Here is a 21,194-nt window from a genome sequence, read left to right on the forward strand (position 1 = left end):
CATGATAATATTAAAATATGATTAAAATACTATAATAAGTAATTAAGTATTTTAAGGTTAAACTGCTGTACCGATTTAGATGACATAGGTGATAGGAAATAATTGAAAAAGCGACGGTGTGAAGCGGACAATTTTTTAAAACACGTCAATTTTATAAGTCTATAGAAGGGAAGAGGCACAGTTGACAGTATTACAATATTTGTGGAAGAGGTGTAAACATTGATACAATTTATACTTTTCACCCTGTTAAATAATAAATTGATATGTTTAGAAAATCCACAATAATACATTGGAATTCCCAATGTATTTTAAATTTTAATATGTTTGTACAATGTTCCTGTACATTGTAGTGTATGGTGTATAAAATATTAAAAAAAACTCTGAATTGAAATAGTCGCATTTCGTCGTTCGCAAAAATGCTTTGTGACGATCCTGAATAATGAAGCTACGTAACGAAATTATTATTTTATTAAAAATAAATATTTTTCATATATCAACAACCTTTTTAACAAGCCAAATACAACAAAAAAAATTGCGCTGATAATCACGCATGACACATTCCTATTTAACACAATTGCAATACCGTCTTTTTATGTCGGCAGATATCTGTAAATATATATTTATCAGATTAAAAATAAAGTAAAATGTACATAATATATTAAAATGTACATACATAGAATATTACCGGCGTAACACTGTCAACAAACACCTGATTCGTCAATATTTATCCAAACCTCTTCCTATGAGAGCAATTATTTTGAATAGCCTATGTTTGATGTAGATAGGAGCTGGAGAAATACAGCTATATGTTTACTGAGTAAGCACACGAATCCTTTGACAAACTTTGGAGATAAAATCTGTATGCGCTATATAACGTGATGTAAGTATCATGTTGTAACACATTACGCTACCGTACAAGCGATGCCTGAGGCAGAGGAATGGATACAATTATTATAGTGTGTTAACAATGGTGGCGAAAACCGATCTGGAGGGCGGGAGGGTGAAGGAGGAGATTCCCCATGATCACCTCTTTAAGGTGACCGGATTGTCGTCTACGAATTTGGAGAAATTGGCTCAAGGTACTGTTACTTTTTAGTATATTATATTGTTTATGCGTTTTTGTTTTTATTCAACTACGCAGAAAAAGTTAGGGAAATTTGGTACATGGATTAGGGCCTAAATAAGCTACGTATGTTTTAGTCAGTAAAGAACAGACTCACACTAGTGAAATAATTGTAATACATACCTATTAATTTTGATCTGCTGACATAATTCGGTCAAATGCTTTTTCAATTTATAAGCTTTTCAATAACATTGTTTATCTTGTGACTTTTTAATTACCAAGAAGTGAACAGATATGTTCTCAATGTTTTTAGTGTTTATTCAGTGTAGTATAACAGAAATTTAAAAAAAGTATATATATTTTCGCCATGACATGTACATACCAGTGGCGTGGCAAGTCACGAGAGCTACGTAGCTACTGGTAAAGGCCGCGTGCATAGTTACTTCTTTCCGTATTTAGTGCCTTTTTAAAATAAATCCCAAAATAACCATTAATATAATCATTAAAACCTTCAGTAGCAAACAATAATCAACTCTACTCGCGTGCGATCGTAAATAATTTTCTTGTCAATTTAGTATTAACCCTAATGTCACTCTTTATCCACATTCCCAGACTTATTGCACTTTTATTATCTGCGGTTAACGACTAACGTTTCATTCCGGTCTGCTTGGGAAGCTGGACAGTGGCCAAGTGTGATCAGTGTCATCTTAATAGATAAATGGCGTACATCATATTTTTATTTACGTATAGAGCTGTTGTTATTATATTGAAAATATGGTTAAAAATTTCATATGGCTGTGCAAAGTAGAGGATATCGATTAGGTATATTCATAAATGTTGGTATTAAAAGAGGAAGAAACGTTTATTCATTAGAGTAAATATATTCCATTGTGAAGATCTCTTATGACTTACAAAACGTATGTACACATTTTATAGCTTATTAGCGGACATAGTTATTTAACACCAATATTTGAAGCTACGAAAGTAGAGTAGGTAATATTTCTTTTATATCATTGTTGCATAGTAAAATAAGTTAAATTTTGAAATATATTTCACTATTAGATATTCTAGCACCTCTTCGTAGAGCGCGCTATTCCTTTCACTTATCTATACTAATATTATAAAGAGGAAAGGTTTGTAATGTATGTATGGTTTTCACGCATAAACTACTGGACCGATTTGGATGAAATTTGGCACAGATAATCTTTAGACACTGAGAAAGAACATAGGCTACCTTTTATTGCGAAATATGTACCACGGGCGAAGCCGGGGCGGGCAGCTAGTACTTGAATATAAAGTTGGCTACGATATTGCTACGAACGATATTGAAAGTTCTTCTTTGTTTTCAACAATCATTCTGTTATCCAATCCACCTAATTTTAATGATACGCGATTTTTAATTACAATGATAAATGACTTTACAAAAGTTAAGCGATTTTTGATACAATTTTTTTATGCGGAACTATGTTACGTTAATTATATTGTAAAATCTAATCAATTTATTTAGCGAGCGAAGCCACGGGCCTTATTCAGTCTGAATATAAATAATAATATGATGCAACGTGACATTGTATAATATAAGTGACACATTTATTCTATTTATGTTTCATCACATTATTTACTGATAGTAAATTCATACATTTGCTACGATCATTTGACTGTTTGCGAATGTTAATTATAGCTAGAACTATGTAAATAACTAAACATCTAATATAAATATTAAATAATATTTGTAAAGTCAAATTAAAGGAACTAGCTCACAAAAAATTGAGTAGGTTATTGAAGAATTTTGAAACGTAGTCTATGTTGTTGAATTTTAAACTTCAGGAAAATTATAAAATACTAGTTTTCCGCCCGCGGCTTTGCCCGCTTTGTCAAATCGAAATCCTTATAAATTATATACCAAAAACTTCCTCGAGAATCACTCTATCTATTAAATAAACCGCAAGTCCGTTGCGTATTTTATACATAAGGATATAGGGATATATCGGACAGAGAAAGCGACTTTGTTTTATACTATGTAGTGATGTGAGCTTATGAGAGCTTAACAAATCAATTAGTCAGATTATTTGAAATACTGCACGACTAGCCAAGAGCTTTAAAAAATAATAAACTATAACAAAACATAATTAAATATTCCTTCAAAGTGGCACCTTTTGCCGAGATGATCTTCAGGTTTGAAATAAATATTATTGTTCTGTTCATTTCATGTTACTAGTTTTACCGTAGTCAAAGGAAAACCCGCATGGTTCCTAAAAACTATCCTATGTGTTAATCCATGTTACCTTCTATGTATGTGCCGAATTTCATGAAAATCGGTCCAGCTTTCGCATGAAGGAGTAACAAAGGAACATACAAATTTTCGCATTTTAATATTAGTAGGATGACAACATGATGCTACAACACATACAAATATAAAACGCAAAAACAAAAAAAAATAAGAGATGAAGTCCGCTGATCATGTATTGATTATACTTTATACATATTCAGAACCGCCATGTGATTTATCAGCACCTTCCGACTTCGAAGAGGCAATAGCAGCGACCGGCTATGGCTGGTTCCACGTGTTCCTCATGCTGTGCACCTTCCCGGCGTTCTGGAGCTCAGTGTCTGTGACCAGCGCGGCTTCTTACATCTTCACCAGGGCGCAGTGCGATATGGGGCTGAAGCTGCTGGACATGGGCACGGTTAATGCCATCACGTATGGAGGTAGGGTTTGATGTGATTACTATGTCCCATTTTGTAGTCATATTTTTAGTGATTAGAGGGAAGTTGGCTTAGTTGTTGCTTTCATTATTTCCGTCGAACTGAGTATAAATAAATATTTAAATTATTTTAGAGCGCAATTACATCGTTGTTTAATTTATATATAGGGTGTATAAAACATAATTACAAGTAAGCGAAAAAATAATGATATGAAAAGATTAACGTGCTTGTTTTTACTACTCCCAAATACATAATTAAAAACATATAGTATTATTAGAATCATACATTTAGACAACGAAAATGATGCAAGACAAGTACATAGATAAAAGATGAGATTTCATCATGAATTTTCATGTTTTTAAAGTAAATTAGTTACAGAGCCATCGTCCACTTAATACGTATAAATTATGAAATCATTATATGCATACAGCGATAAAGAAATTACGTACACATTTTACTATAACATGTTTGTTTTTCTTTGTTTGATGTTATGGTTTTCATTTTCCTGATAAATTCTTTGATTTATAGCAATTTCTTTACTCTAGTATGTCATTTATGTTACTCTTGGAACAGGTAATAGAAGTCTATTTATATTACTTTATTGATTGAAAAGAAATTATTTGGGATACATACAAATTGAAAACCACTACTTTAATTAGGATATAAATTTATTTAAATATGAAATAATATCGCTTTTGTTCCATCATTTATAAACCAATAGGGCACTGTCTGTGGGCACTGTATTTCGAGATTCTTTTTTTAATATCTATAAAAATGTCACTAAATAACTTTAAAGATGTCGATAATGATTCATGAGATTTATGAACGTTGTCATAGTAAAACAAGTTAATTAATTCTTAAGTCTTTATTAAAATTAATAATAGGTAACAGGGAATTTCTAGATATGGCATGTTCTAGAAAATAGTTACTTGATGTAATATTTTTATATTGTCACAGGTATGATAGCCTCAGCGATGCTCTGGGGCTTCCTCTCCGATACCCTGGGCCGGCGCAAGATTCTCGTGTGGGGGTTCATCTGTTCCGGCGTCGTGGAGATGTTGGCAGCCATGAGCCAGAACTTTACCATGCTTTTGGTTACGCGCTTTGCGAGCGGATTTCTGTAAGTAATATTTTTAGTAATAAGGTCTATGTGATGTGAATAAATACATAGATTATTATTTTTTTATATACCAGTGGGTGATTTACAGGAGTACATTATAAATACAATACCGTTACCGCCCTGCTTCCTGTAACGAACTAAGAACTCTACCACAACTCTACTTCTAACAAATAGCTTTGAAATACCCATTAATATCGGCCAATTTATTTTATTTATGAGCCAGAATACCATACCTATACATAAGTTACTAATAATTTGTTACAACTATTGTATTTACTTATTCATTAAATAGGTTGTTACAGTGTCATTACAAACAATTTACAACTTATTTCAAATCAAGCCCAAAATCAAACTTAAACTGAAATCAAACCCAAACTATTATTTATTTATTTATTTATTTATTTATTACCTAGTACAATAATATTATAATATTACGTATAAGTGGCCCCAGACTTAAAAGTTAAAAATGTAATCTATACTAATATAATAAAGCTGAAGAGTTTGTTTGTTTGTTTGAATGCGCTAATCTCGGGAACTACTGGTCCGATTTGAAAAATTATTTCGGTATTAGATAGCCCATTCATCTTGGAAGGCTATAGGCTATATATCATCTCGCTAAGACCAACAGGAGCACAGCTAGTCTATACTAATATAATATTATAAAGAGAAGAAGGTTTGTAATTATGTATGTATGTATGGTTTTCACGCATAAAATACTGGACCGATTTCAAAAATTCTTTCACCAATAGAAAGCTGCATCTTAACTGAGCAACATAGGCTATATTGCATTTTCAAAAAAAAACATAAACATGTACCACGGGCGAATCCGGGGCGGACCGCTATAGTTATTTATAATTTACTGCCACAGGTTCAACGGCCCGTTCGCAGTGCTAATCTCCTACCTCGCCGAGCTGCACCGCACGGAACTGCGCGCGCGCGTGATCCTCCTGACCAGCTTGTTCTACACCATCGCGAACACCACGCTGCCGCTGCTGGCGTGGGGCATACTCACGCACGACTGGGACTTCATGCTGTTTGGGGGTGCTATTGGTGGGTTTTTTGCGTGCGATAATTGTCATAATATTGTTGACGTGACGACGTCTTATAATTCGATAGAACCGGCTGCATGCACGAAAAAACATGACTCATGCGGCGTTACCTCGCTCTGAGGCGTTCCATAGAATGTTTGAAATGCAAGCGAGAGCGCGGAACGAGCGACAAAGAAGCACAATCGGACGTTGTCACGTTCAACTATCGTCAGTAAACCGACTTTACAGACAACCAGTTTTTTTAGTTAGTTGCACGGGACAGTTGGTTGGTTGGTTAACAATTTATTAATGCATTTAAAGAAAAGATTTGTGTGTTGATAGCATGTGAAATAAACTTCTTATGTATAAGCAAGTAGAACACATGTTTAGAAATCGTAGATATTTCAATTTTGCTTTAGATAAGTAAGAATTTATTGATAGGTACCTATACCTGACAAATTATGAGATGTAGTCACATAATATTTGTATTAAAATAATATGTAAAAAGACAGAGCGAGATTTTGAATTTTTATAATATATTTTAAATCTTATTTCATGTGATCACTTTGTTAGCAGAATTTATTCATAATTTTTAATTTTCCATTCTTCTTCCATAATCACACGGGACAGTTTGATTATGAAAGTACAGTTATAAAAAATCTGAAATATTTGAGGTCATTTACGCATGGCAGCTGAATAGTTCTTAAGTGTATAATTATTTTAAGATATATATAGGTAAATAATAAATATTCCAGAAATCCACGTATGGAACCTGTTCCTTCTGGCTGCAGCCCTCGTACCTCTGTTCACTGGACTGGCCTTCTTCTTCCTCCCTGAGAGCCCCAAGTTCCTAATGTCCAGGGGCAGGAATGAGGAGGCACTTGCTATATTTAAGAAGATATATGTGTTGAACACGGGGAAATCCGCTGATAGCTATCCTGTATGTTGATTTGTTTTTGTATCTTTTGGTATCATTAGAAAGGCAGAAAACATACGGTCTACTTAAACGTATTTTAAAAGCCCGGTACGAGTTATCATTACAGTTAATTTATGTACAACACTAATATATATTAATGAAATATTTATTTATATGACACAAGAAAAGACTCCATTACCTACTTTAAATTAAAATAATTATAAATACCACACACTTAAAATAAATAAATAAAGTGCATGGTCAACATCTTCTTGATTTGAAAAAGAATGATTTGAAAATTTTCCGCGTTTGAAATTAAATCTTCCTGCTTCCATCTTGTTATAACTTATTATTTTTTATGCAAAACTAGGTGAAGGTTCTAGTCGAAGAGAAGAGCGAACAGCAAGCGAAGGGCTTCGCCGCCCTAAAAGCTGGCAGCGACCAAATGGCGCCCTTATTTAGGGCCCCGTATGGCGCCTACTTGCTGCTCATTTGTGCTACTCACGCCGGATGCATGTTTGGGTAAACCATGTTCATTTTTAATTGTAAGTAATGTTCTTAGATGTGCAATTTTATTGTTCTTATAGATTAATTAATTATTATCGTATAAATTTATGATTATTTCTGTAACAATATAATTTTATATCTTCAAATTTGTTGTAGAAAAACAAACATCCCACTTGCATGAATAATGTTGAAAAATAAAATTGGCGAAATACTAAAACTGTAAATACATTATTACTCACATAGAAACAATTTGTCCACTCAAAAATGCTTAAATCTCTTTCTTCATAATTTTCATAGATTTTAGGTATCGTAAGAAATATTACAATGTTAAAATTTCAATGAGTTTCTACATATTGTCATATTACCTATTACATATTGTCTTTTGATACTGTTTTTTTATTGCCCGTTTCTGAAACAACAAATATTAAACAGTTCCAACACGCTCCGTCTCTGGTACCCCCAACTAGCCGCGATGATAGGCGCTGGCGGCACGTCGGGGCTCTGCGCGGCGCTGGTGCCGGGCCCCGCGAGCCCCGAGGACCCCGGCGAGTGCCAACCGATACAGACCGACATGCTCACGTACTTGCAGAGCGCGGTTGTGGGCGCGGGTTCAGTGCTCACGTATAGCATTGGCAGCGTGTTGATAAATCGGTAAATGTTCTTTGGATGATTATGATTATTTTGTGAATGAGCGATTTTTAACCAACTTTATAAGCAGTAGTTAGATTCATTTTGATCCAATATGACCACCTAGTATGATATTATAGAATACTAGGTTTCCGCCCGCGGCTTCACCCGCGCAGTCAAAGAAAAACCCGCATAGTTCCCGTTCCCGTGGGATTTCCGGGATTGCGTCATTTTCCCAGGATAAAAAGTAGCTTATGTCCTTTCTCGGGTATCAAAATATCTCCATACCAAATTTCATGAAAATTGGTTCAGTAGTTAAGGCGTGATTGAGTAACAGACAGACAGACAGAGTTACTTTCACATTTATAATATTAGTATAATAAATAAATAAATAATATTAGGATGCAAGCATGCAGCAATATGATTCGAAATTTAATTCTCGCCAGGCAAAATGCATTATTTTTCAGTAAAGTATAACTATTCTATAAGTGAAACCGTTAAATTGTGAATGTAGAAAACGTTATATCATTCGCAGTTGCGGCAAGAAGCTAGTAGCCGCGATATGCGGGTTGCTCAGCGCCGCTGTGATCGTGAGTCTGCCGTTCCTGGGCAGCAGCGCGGGCGCCGTGGTAGCGCTGGTGACGTCAGCGCTCGCGCTCACCTCGCTGTGCGGCGCCTCGCTGTCCAGTATTACTGTGGACTTGTTCCCCACGTCGCTGAGGTATTGTATAGTCGATATATGCGATTGTGACTGAGGGTTTATTATTCATAGTTTTCTATTTTTTGTGTGGCAAATGCCGCACGCTCGCTCGGTTCGTGCGGTGGTTGACAGTCGAACGAAATAAAGCTCGTCGCTTCGCTCTGCGCTTGCCTATATTAATGAATACAGTTTTATTGAGAAAATATAGTGTTCCTATTCTAAATTTTAGTGCGTTTTCCCGTGTTTGTAAAGTATGTAGTTACAATTACATAGTGCTAACTAGAGGAATACGCGTTTTAACGAAAAACTAAAACAACTTAGGATTTCAATTTCTGCTATTTACGATGCATTTTGGCGCCCTTTACGATCTGGCGCCTCTGTTCCATTCGCGTTGCACCAGAGCCGGCACTGATTATTTTATGATTACGATGCGATATAAGGTATATTAAGAAGAGCTGGAACGTCAACACATTTACACATTGCACATGTTAGGCCGGGAGATACTGACACAAAATTTCAGGCCATTTGTAACAGGATGGCGGTCTAGAGGGGTCTTAGTACGCAATGACAAAAAGAAAAATGATGGTCAGAACGCTGGTACCGGCGGACTACTCGCGTGGGCGTTAGTCACACTCGTCGGATAAATAGCGAAAGTCCAACGATTTGTAACACAAAAATTTTAGAATTTACCGATAGCCCTTAAAAAAGATGTAGGCGGTAGTGTCATGCCATACAGTTACGATGTGACTTACAGTCCGCCATACCGACGTGAATGCGTTGATTTAAAAAAAAAACAATTCAACCATTTGTACCGAGCTCACTTTTGCACAGGTAACCATCGTCGTGCAGCCATTTACTAAAATTGCCATGCCATACTTTTCGGACGATTCCAAATGGTCGCCATACCGCGGAAAAGTCAAACGATTTATAAATCGTTTGACTTTCGCTATTTATCCGACGAGTTCGACTAACGCCCACGCGACTAGTCCGCCGGTACCAGCGTTCTGAGTTCTGACCATCATTTTTCTTTTAGTCATTGCGTAATAAGACCTCTGTAGAACCGCCATTCTGTTACAAATGACCCGAAATTTTGTGTCAGTATCTCCCGGCCTATGTATGTGTCATATTTTGCAATTGTTTATAAATACAGGGTGATGTAATTGGTGTAGTACGAATATCTAAAAATCTATGAAGAATTTTGTGATACAGTAAATGGAAGAATTATAGACTATTTTACAGTATTTAATAAAATCATTTAATTTTTTGTTCATTTTCATTAGAAATGTCAATTTTTCTCACCAAGGTGGAAATTTGGATGATAAGGATCTTGTTAGAAAAATATAAATTTTGACTAAAATCGGCATTTTTTTTTCAAAAATCAAATAACTAATTAATAATCAGAGTTATCACATTATTAAAAAAAATTTTTACCTACTTGATGCAATCCTCAAAGATCTCAACCCAATAGAGTTACTATGGGGCATAATTAAAGGGAAAGTAGCATCACAAAATGTGAACTTTAACTTGAAAACTGTGTAAGAATTATTTAGAAAGGAAGCAAATGCTATTAGTCTGGATATGTTTAGTGACGTTTGGAGAAAGACGCGAGAACACGAGGAAAAATATATTCAATTAGAACCAAAAGTAGATAATTACACTGACTCATTTATAATAACATTAAGAAATTCCGACAACGAAACATCGAGTTCTTCGAGCGATGAAAGTTTCAGTGAAGTAGAAGATTACGATTATGATTAAATAGATTCTTCTTCTTCTCTATAGATACTGCTTTCTGAATTGGTGGTAAATGTTAAAACTGTTAAACTGTTATGACGATTCAAAAGTGCTTCTAGAAGAAGTCTAATTGTATAAATGTTTGAGTTTGAGTTTAAAACCAATAGTGTGAAAATTATACAATAAACATGTAACACATATTTGTTAGCGCGTATTGGTAGGTATTACGTACTTACTACAAATATAATATTTCTTAGATATCTTTACTCGACCAAAGTCAGGAATTTAATTATTATTTGATAATTGAATGATTATTAATACTTTTATCCAATTGATTATTATTAGAATAAATAATTAACTTCATCAATTGATTTACTTTTAAATTATAATTTTACAGGTAAATTATGAGAGCTTTCATAAGTAATTATATTTGCATATACATATCTACAACGCACCCATTTTACAATTCAAGTCTAAAATGAAACTAGAGTCGCATTTATTTTTGAACATACTGTAAGTGAAATTGCATAAGTGTGAGTACTGTGAACATGCCAGCTTTCCCTAATTGACCGATACCGTGTCGCATGTAGTCAATGTTTTATTGTTTTTTTCCATGTCACAATAAATAAATAAATATTTTCCAGAGTAATGGCGATGGCTACATTCCTGATGTGTGGAAGGTTGGGTACCATATCAGGGACGGTCGCGTTTCCCGCGCTTATAGACTACGGCTGCTTACCGCCGTTCTTCACTATATCTGCAGTTTTAACAGGTGAATATTTAATATAGCGCCATCTATTAGAAATTTATATAACCTTTAGAGAATTTGAAATGTCAAGTTCTATGAATCAACGCTTACATAAGTTCATGAAAATTTATTCTACGTAAACCTACAAGTTTTCAAATGTGCCGCTAGATGGCAGTTCAGAATGATTGTGTGCATTCAATTTTCATACGATGGTTGGATGGAAGGTTCATACGATGATGAGTGTCATCTAATTTAAAATACCTAATCTAGAATGCGATTTCAAATTAGCCCATAACCACAGAATACATAATAGTAGCTAAAGTTAAACGCTACCATAACTAAATTCTGTCACTATTGCCAAATTATTATTTCGATGAAAAAGTGTCGTATAATTTAACTACGTATATTTATATTGGTTTATCGAAGCTTTAACCTAACTGCATATCAGTTAACTTCCTTCAGTAGTCAAGTCCTTAAAAATATCCTGTATTCAATATCTATATTCGTCAATATTTGTATGTATTTTTTAAATATTATTTTTCTTTTATTTCAGCTTGTGCAGTCGCATGTTTCTTCATACCGAATACGACACTGAAGAAACTGGAGTAATTCTAAGTTCAATTACTGTGATAATATGTTTGTAATGTGGTTTGTAATATGTGTAACTTTGTAAATAGGTGACGAAATAAAAGTACAAAAATTAAAAATATTCTTCTCTTTATTTATAATTTATCGTATCCTAATCTCATCCATCTCAGTCAGACTCACGCTTAACAATAATCAGCGAATCATAGAGAACAGTCGCTATCTACAAATTTATATAGCTTTTACATATTTTCAACAATGTATACATAATATACAATAAGTACATTGCAATATAGAACAATTTATATTATGGACCTGTTTTAAGTTCGATCATTATGCATTTTACAGCCAGTCGCACTTTCATTATCTGTATAGGTTATCTGTCAATGTCAATTTTGAAATATCGTTTGTTTTTTAATTTCTATTTAACTTTTATACATTGTTAGAAAATACGTTTTTATTAAGGCGCTTGATCAGTCTAAGGTAATGACTAAACTGGTGTTTATATACATAAATATCAAATAAGAAACAATAATTTACACATTTCATTATATATAATTATTATATAAAAAACAAATCAGCTCCTATCATTCAAAAGCGTTTCAAAATGGCACTTACATTGTGGAAAATTGTTGCTCTTTGCTGTTTCGCATTATATTAAAAATAAATAATTATTTATTTAATTCATGTGATACAATTCCAATTTTTCAAATAAAGAATCAAGTGTCTATAAATTCATAATCAGACATAGCTTTTAAAATAAAGGAGCTATGTATAAAACAAAAAAAATGTGATGCAAAAGTATCAACATTCAACATAATATTTAAATGTTTTCAATAAATAAGGTTTGTAAGTAGATCAATATTATGTTTAGTTTACCAAAGACATTATTCCAATTAAAAAAATACTTATCCATAGACTGGCCATAACTAACCAAAATAGACAAAGCAAGCCTGTTATAGACTAGAATATATCTTATTGTCAAATTGCTTGCTCTGTCTACGCACACTCTTTAAATTCGAGTTTAAACAATTATTTTGTATAATATAATAATTAATGTATACTTATTATTATAGGCCAGTGAAATTGACTGTATTACCCTATATAAATTTCGGATTATAATTATTTGAATACAACGCAAGGCACAAAGTTTAACAGTTATAATTATAATCTATAAAAACTCGATTGCACTATTTTTGTATGTACGATGACAGATCTTTTAAAAAAACTAGTAATCTAGGGATTGAGTTGTTCCCACAAATTGAGATATTTATCTTTTTAAAAATGCGTTTCACACAGCCCTTATCCACGTCTCGATACAAAATTACTTTATATGTTTGTACAAAAATGAAACTTTACTGCAGCTGTACCATGGAAATAAGTTGATGTCAATAATGTTTACCCAAAAGACCCGGACTATAGATGTTAGCAATGTATAAAAATATATTTTATTAATTTTGCCACACTACACAAATGTCAAATCTGTTTCTTTTTCTTAAATTTCAGATGGAAAAAAGGATGGCAAGCCATAAAAAAGTAAATTGTTTTATTAGATACTTTGCGCGATTCTGTGTAGTTTCAAATGTAGTTTCAAATTAAATTCACGGTACAACTGCAGAATGTAACTAAATCTAATAATTATTCACTAAGATAAGGCATATAATTATAAATAATTACAAATATATATAATGTACATATAACATTTCTATATACAGTCTCGCGTTTAAAGCAGAGTTCTATACAAATTAGTACAACATTAATTGTTTCACAATATCTGGCTAAAATATAATTTTAAACGATTGCAAAGATTTCACAGTATAATTGGCTAATATAAAATTATGGTCTACATAACCACAAAATATTTGATTTGAAGCTTGACTCGACATTCAAATTGCCAAATACAACTTGACAGAGTTGAACAAAACTATACAACATAACAAAAAAAGAAAAAAAAACAGCTAATGGACCGTTATGTACAGTAAAAATAAATATTGCCAGATAAACAACCGTACCCACTGGGTAAAAAAATGCAGTCACGAAAAATAGGCATAGTCCGGTCACTATTTTCCACTATCACTTCACAGTTCGTTCACAGTACACTTATTGTTTGGGTCAGCTCGGAGGAGCTAGGAGGACTTCGAGCCAGCAGGGGCAGGCGGTGACGTCACGGCGGGAGTACTTAGGGCCCCAGCCCTTAGCGAAGGAGATGCGCACGGAGCGGGGATCGACGGGGCCCACGTGGGGCGGGGCCACCGCGGGCGGGGGGCGCGCGGGGTCGAACACGCACAGGCAGTGCCCAGGAGCAACCCGCCACACGAGCAGGGCCTTAGCGGCCGCCGCGTCCAGCGCCGGCGAGCTCACGAAGACTGGCTCCTGGCTGCGGTTGTACAGCCACACGCCGTCCGACTCCAGGGATAAAGTCACGCCCAAGCCGATTTTTGCTCGAGTTTTCCGCACCTGAAAAGATAGAAATGTCATTTAGTTTGATGTAACTCGTGAACTGATTATAAGTATATATTTTGTCACTTCAAAACATAAGACTCTTTAAGTATAAGATTAAATTTCGATCTTCATGTCTTTCTTAAATTTAACAGATTTTTTGAGAATTTATTGACTCCTATACAAAATTCATTGAAATGAATCTAAAGGTATGTATTATTATTGTTAAACAGGGATATAAAATATCACCAGTATACACTAAGAGCTATATTAGCAAATAGCAAGCGCATGCGTCTATCTCTGGTTTAGAGGTTATCACGCTCCGCGCCAAATCAATTACATTTGCAATCTTATATTCGCTGTCCTATTCATTATTTTAGATGTATTCCTATGCTCGTGCTTTCTATATAAACAACCTGTGAAAATTATGATCACAAATTGTTGAAAGGAATATTATATCATTGTGATATACCTCCAGTATAAATTCAGTAACAATTAATTATTGCAAAAACAAAACGGATCAAATTCGAATTTACTCTCTAATTTCTAGTAATAATACAAGGTGACCTAAAATACTACAACCGTTTTTGTTTTTGTTATAATCATTCAATTGTATATGTACTAATATTATACAGCTGGAGATTTTATTTGTTTGTTTGTTTGTTTGAACGCGCTATTTTCAGGAAGTACTGGTCCGATTTGAAAAATTCTTTCGATGTTAGATAGCCCGTTATCGAGGAAGGCTATATAATATGTATATAATATCATCAGGCTAAGACTAACAGGAGAGGAGCAATGCAGGTGAAACCGCGGAGCACAGCTAGTAATATATAATTTTTAATAATGTATATTGTATAGCAATCGACATACACGTGCAGTTTTTGTTTATTCAATCGCTGACGTCAGAAAGGGCAAGCGAATCGGCCCACCGTACTGATGATCGAAATAAATCGATATTTATAATCTAGGGTCATCGTTCAATCCACATCGTTACGATAAACAACGTCATTATTAACGTAGCGAGTGCATCTATTATCTAATGCTCTTTTGGCAGACTGATAATACTTTCATAATTATGATATAGGTTCTGTTTATTTGCTGTTGGAATAGCAAAATATACTGCCTTAAATACAGAAAAAAGTAGCCTTAACTCAAAACATTTATTCATAGAACTTTAAAAAATGGAAATAGTATGTGCAAGCTACGGAATGTCGAGTTAAAAGTCAAATTTAGAGAAACAAATATAAGTAAAAGATGACTAAGTATAAACTATCATTCTTTTAAGAACAAAAGAACTAACGCAGACCTAAATATCATCATCATGAGTAAGATACATCACGAGACTGACAAATTTTAAATTCTCAATTCATCACACGTTTATTAGTCATGATGATCAATTATATATTCATCATCATATTGTTTTCTATCTCAAGTCATATAATAAAACAACAGAATGAAGTGCAGAACAGAACTGACATGTTTTATTATTTGAAACATATATATATATACCTATATCACCAAACCAGCCAGTACAGTAAGAAGTTCACATATAACATATTAGATATTATTTTTAACACCCCCACTATATCTAACAATGTTATATTGATAAGTGTACAATAACATAAATATGCTGAACCCCCAGTTGTAATTGTAATCTTCACATCGCCAGAACATAAAACTGACAACTTTTCACTGTTTGCAACGATAATTTCCTGTTTCTGATCATAAGACGCATTCATAACCCAACTTTCATTTGCCGTAAGGTGTACACTGGCTCCAGAGTCAATATACCATGCATTTTTATTGAAATTCCCGCTTAGGAACACAGCACTAAAAGCATTAGACTGCATTCGGGGTTTTTCTTTGGAGTTCGACGCGTTTTCGTTATTTGTACATTGATTTCGATAGTGTCCTTTTTGTTTACATCGGTAACATGTCACTGTCTTCACTCTTCACCTTGACGTTTGATTTTGACGGATCGACAATGTTACCAACATTGACATTTTTTCTTGACGCCATTTTATTTTTCATGTACTTCGAACGAGCTGCGAATGCTCCGCCAACTTCATCATGTTCCTCTATGGTTGACTCCATGTCTAACAATTTCGACTTTATAGAATCAGCCGTTATGTTAATGCCTGAATGCTCTATTGCCATGATCATCGGTGAAAACCGCTCTGGTAATCCTGCTAATAACAATGAGCCTGTCCACTGGTCATTTATTTCAAAACCTGTGCCACATAATTTTTGAGCCGTGTCAATTATTTGAATCACATAGGACGTCATTGAACTGCAGTTTTCCAGTCTTATCGAAATTAGATTCCGTAACAGATTTATCCTTCTTGAAAAACCGTTGTCATCGAATAACTGTTGTAATTTTTCCCAGAGTTCTTTTGATGTTCTTACACTTTTTACATGTACAAACAAAGACGGATCGATTGTCATAATCAGCTTTGCCCGGGTTTTTTCGTCATCTGCAGCTCCTACGCTCGCTCCTTCTGGCTTTACACAATGTTTCATGCCTTCAAGGATTAGGGTGCACTCACACACATCAGTCACCGTCAAGTCACCGATGACTGATCGGTGACGGTTCGTGTACGTATCCACAAACACCAGTCACCGTCATATTGTCCGTCAGTCACGTCGCCGGTTTGACTGAATCATTGAACACATACATCAGGTTAGTCAGTGATTAGACGTGTGTCACGCTAGAGAACATGTAGCAATTGACGGTAGCACGACGCTGACTGAACTGAGACGTGACGGCACCGGGTGAGTGGGGATAAAAGTATGATACATGTATGGAAAGATTATTTGACGTGCCTGACCGGTGACGTCACTGATAGATTTCGTGCCGGCGACTGTCGTGTGGGAACAGAGTCATACTAGAACTATTGATACATATTTTTTTTTAATCCTGTCCGGTGACGTGCCGTGACGGTGACTGATGTGTGTGAGTGCACCCTTAGGAAATTCTCTGCCGCGAAGCACCACTCGCTGTAATTTTCCCGTCCACGTAATTTAGGTACATTTATCAAGTAGTTGGCCGCCATCGTAATTCCAAATAAAAAATTTTATTTCACGAATATCCAACAACACAATGAAAAAACGTGTTGAAAAAAGCTTTTTAACACTCGTACCAAAACGAAATTCTTGTTAAAAAATCTGCTTTTTTACTGATTTTCTGGGCCCATAACCTATAATAAAACAACAGAATGAAGTGCAGAACAGAACTGACATGTTTTATTATTTGAAACATATATATATATACCTATATCACCAAACCAGCCAGTACAGTAAGAAGTTCACATATAACATATTAGATATTATTTTTAACAAGTCATTAGTCACATTTTTATGGATATTTTCTTACAACGAAGTAATTTCCAACTTAAGAATACCCGCACTTACATTCGGCTTTTAAGGCTTATACATGCGCTAATAACCTTGACCATACTTGACGGATCTCAAACCTCTCCCGCTGCACCTTCTTTTTTCCTCGCATTTTGTATTTAAAAAGATACCAATCAGTGAAACAAAAAATCCTCGTCAGGGACTGTTGTGTAACTGATTAGAGCTCTGAAAATTTATTAAACATAAAATTTTCAGAGCTCTAAGTCAGCAGGTTACGAAGTTTATAGAGTATTTGCGGAAAAATCGATGACCACGGCACATTTTTTTTCTAGAAATCTATTAACTTTGGAAAAAATTCCTCGCGAGCAATTAAAGATCAAAGACCATCCTATTTTATATATTTTTTTCGGTATTGTGCTTTATGTTGTACCAGACTTTATACAGGTTGAACATAGTCGAAATTGCCGGGTAACGCCTTAATGCCTCAATCTTGTACCATCGTGAGGCCGCCGCATACCCTTATTCTTAAGTTACTTCACAAGATAAAAAGTAAAACAACTAAAACCCAACTACGACAAAAAACGACACTGAAAAAGTATAAAACAAAAGTTAAATTGATGAACTAATAAAGAAGCTATGAACGAAAAGATGTGAATTATATGCAATCAGCCCATGAATACAGGTAAAGTCACAAGCAAATGCTAGTAATATATATATATTCAAAATGTGCAAGTAAAAAGCTTTCAAATGATACCAAACACGGCATATTTATCTTAACTTTATTTTTTACTCTGTATGTTTTGTCCGCTAGAGGGCGCCACATTAGATTTTGTGAAACCCCATATAGCCTATAACCAGCGGACAATTAAGACGCTTCTAATGATATGTCATTTGTCGAATTCTGATAAGTAGTTTAGAAGTTACGAGGGAACAGATGAACATACATACATACATACATATATACATACATACATACATACATACATACATAGCCTGTCAAAATCATAACCCTCCTTTTGCTTTGCCGTAGTCGGGTAAAAAGATCCTATAACCCAATATCTACATCAGAACCTCATAGTTACCAACACATAGGAACGGCTTAGTAGCATGCGAAAGCCACTGTTCCGTTTGATCAGTAGTGCTGCCGGAGACCCTTATCCTAAGTTATCTTGGGACCGCCGGAGACCCTTAGTCACCCGAAAATCAAATAGCATCAGATCCTCACCTGTTCAACCTGCGGTTCACACTTATCGAGCGCATCCAGACACAGCCCGTATCTCCCGGAGCCGCACGCGCCGCCGCCGCCACCGAACACGTCCACAGCTCGGACCCGCACGCTGAACTGGCGGCCGACCCGCTGCTGTAGCTCCCAGTACGCCAGACGACACCATTCTGACTCCCAGCTTTGGCGTTCTGGAAGGTTCGGGAAGATCGTGAATGGTAGGGCATTTATAAAGCAGAATTGGAGTTGTTTGTCGTAATCGTTATTAAGAAACAATAAATTCTCCAAGGTTATCATTTGCACATGTGTACAATCCTTAATGTCAATTTATTCGCTTATTCAGAGCTTCGAAAATTTTGGTAGGTGTAACCGGTGCTAAATTTTAAAACTATGTAATGACAATTTAAAAGTGCTTCTAGAAGAAGTCTTATTAGAATTATGAAATGTTTGAGTTTGTAGAAAATATAATAACTTTAACTTTAGCCTCATCATCCTTATTCTGTCATTTCAGTCATCCAGTCATTAACCTTTACTATAGAACATGCATAGATACCATCTTTCGATCCTCATTAATTCCCTAAAATAAGAACGGATGTGAACTCTTGAAGCACTCAACATTTGACACAATGTTTGTTGGAATTACATCATATTTTCAGACACTTGGCTCCGAAGTGACGAGCTGTCATAACGTTATGATGTCACCATACTAATTAAATAACGGTACATCTAGGTACTAGGTGTGATTAGAACTACTTTAGTTAATCTTATGGTTTAATCATAGGTGCATTATAAATAGTACTAGATAGGAATGGTACAATAATCAGAAAAAGGGAATTTAGCAAATCAATTTTTTCTTTTAGAAGTTTTTAGTTGTCTTTGGCACCTAACTCAAACATTTAATCCTGCATATAACATTTTATTTTAAAAAAATGACTCCCAAATTATTCAAAGTAGATACTACATCTTTGAAATAGTTATCTGCGAATGCAAAAATAAATAAAGAAGTGAATGTACCTAAATAAATAGGAGGGCAGTATAAAGATATCGCAAATGGGTTCTAGAAAGTACCATCAGGTGTCTTACAAATCCCATGAAAAGTGGTAGGTAATGTGGGTTGGCGCCGGGCAGACGGCCCGTCGATCGATACTCAAGGTTACCGCCACCAGCCTCGTGGGTTACCTGCTATTTTTATCTAGACTAGACCGAATCTGGTCTGACATGAATTTTTGAAAATGCGAATCCAAAACCTTGTGTCATTAGAGATATTCAGGTAAATATTTGGAATCCTTAACATTAAACTTGGTCAATTGTTGAAGAAAAGTTAAATTGTTATAATATAAAGAGCCCCAATAGTGCCTAGTATCTTATCTGCGAGTGCTGTGTAAGCTTTTCAATTAAAATCATTTAATTCTGCTGTACGAAATAAACAGTGAACCAATAGTCGATGACGATCTATATTCGACGAGTATACAAGCATATAAGACTATACCAACATTGTAATTGCGAAACAAAGTTCTTATTTCACATTTACACAACTAAACCTAAACGGATTTTCACAATTTTATGGGTTTTTAAATAACATATAACCTACCTACTGTTTATCTGAAAAACGTAATGGGATAGAAATTTGGGAGAGGAAGAACGAACCAAACGAACACCTACATACGATCAGAGAACATCACAAAGGAATCAGACCTGTCTAAGTTCAAACAATGTCACCAATGCAATAACATAGGAGAAAACATCAAGCCTTGAGAGGTTCATCGACCGAGCAATTGTGGCTAATTGAACAACCTTCTCATCGGCCTCATTGTAACATAATACAGCACGTTATATAGTCTGTGGATCAAAATATCCAGCTATTTATGATTGGACCTATTTAAATCATTTACGGCTGGTCGTATTTATTATACATTGTAGACTGTAGTGCATTTGATCGAAACAGCTGATCGGTTTTAGCAATGTTTGATCTTTCTGGTTCGTAATTACGAATTGGTTTACTCAAGCTATTCTTAAGTATGGTTTCTGTTAATTTGTTAGAATATTTTCACAAATGTAACTAGTAAATCTTGTCTCTTTTAAATGGAACCTCTTTTCTGTACATGTACCTAAAATGGTAACAGTATAACGCATCGATTCAAAAGCACTGCTGAAAACCCAGCTTGCTGAATAAATGTTTGAGTTTAACTGCAGTTTATCGAGAGAGTACTACTACTTAAAACATTATAATCAGTTGAAATATAATCCTAGGCATATCTACTATATTATTAATACTAGCTCCCGCCCGCGACTCCGTCCGCGCGGAAAAATTAAGATTATTTTTTTCTACGTATTTTTCCGGGATAAAAAGTATCCTATTTTATGCCCAGGATAATAAGGTATAATTATACCAAGTTTCATCGAAATCGAACCGTTAGTTTTCACGTGATGCCTTCACATACAGAC

At 34.8% G+C, this 21,194-nt stretch overlaps 2 protein-coding genes across 3 annotated transcripts in view; one reads left to right on the forward strand and one right to left on the reverse strand.

Moving 5' to 3' along the window:
* Positions 1–913: 913 nt before the first annotated feature.
* Positions 914–11,850, forward strand: LOC149488198 (synaptic vesicle glycoprotein 2A-like). 2 transcript variants are annotated; one of them, XM_089695352.1, is made up of 10 exons: positions 914–1,079; positions 3,554–3,772; positions 4,727–4,889; positions 5,758–5,939; positions 6,673–6,857; positions 7,204–7,355; positions 7,773–7,991; positions 8,503–8,688; positions 11,046–11,173; positions 11,703–11,850. In XM_089695352.1, exons 1-10 carry the CDS (start codon positions 968–970, stop codon positions 11,756–11,758), a joined length of 1,602 nt encoding a protein of 533 aa, XP_089551478.1. In that variant the 5' UTR covers positions 914–967; the 3' UTR covers positions 11,759–11,850. The 2 variants fall into 2 exon arrangements, with proteins under 2 accessions (XP_089551478.1, XP_089551479.1); XM_089695353.1 differs by having other exon boundaries at positions 3,575–3,772.
* Dad (Daughters against dpp) overlaps positions 11,850–21,194 on the reverse strand; it is a 31,082-nt gene continuing 21,737 nt past the window's right edge. The window contains exons 4-5 of the mRNA XM_089695354.1: positions 18,753–18,940; positions 11,850–14,191 (exon numbers count right to left, since the gene is read on the reverse strand). Coding sequence (XP_089551480.1) covers positions 13,847–14,191; positions 18,753–18,940 — 533 coding nt within the window. The 3' untranslated portion in view covers positions 11,850–13,846. The remainder of the gene's footprint in view (positions 14,192–18,752; positions 18,941–21,194) is intronic.

Source organism: Colias philodice, chromosome 5 (genome assembly GCF_061535455.1).
Source record: "Colias philodice isolate Cphi_HAF_F1 chromosome 5, ilColPhil1 Martin Lab GWU primary, whole genome shotgun sequence".
NCBI classification, from domain to species: domain Eukaryota; kingdom Metazoa; phylum Arthropoda; class Insecta; order Lepidoptera; family Pieridae; genus Colias; species Colias philodice.

Excerpts from the sequence above, each read along its gene's own strand:
- LOC149488198 (XM_089695352.1), top strand. The coding sequence starts at position 968 with ATGGTGGCGAAAACCGATCTGGAGGGCGGGAGGGTGAAGGAGGAGATT. Across the intron at positions 3,773-4,726 it reads TAATGCCATCACGTATGGAG|GTATGATAGCCTCAGCGATG; the intron begins GTAGGGTTTGAT and ends ATATTGTCACAG. Across the intron at positions 7,992-8,502 it reads GGCAGCGTGTTGATAAATCG|TTGCGGCAAGAAGCTAGTAG; the intron begins GTAAATGTTCTT and ends TATCATTCGCAG.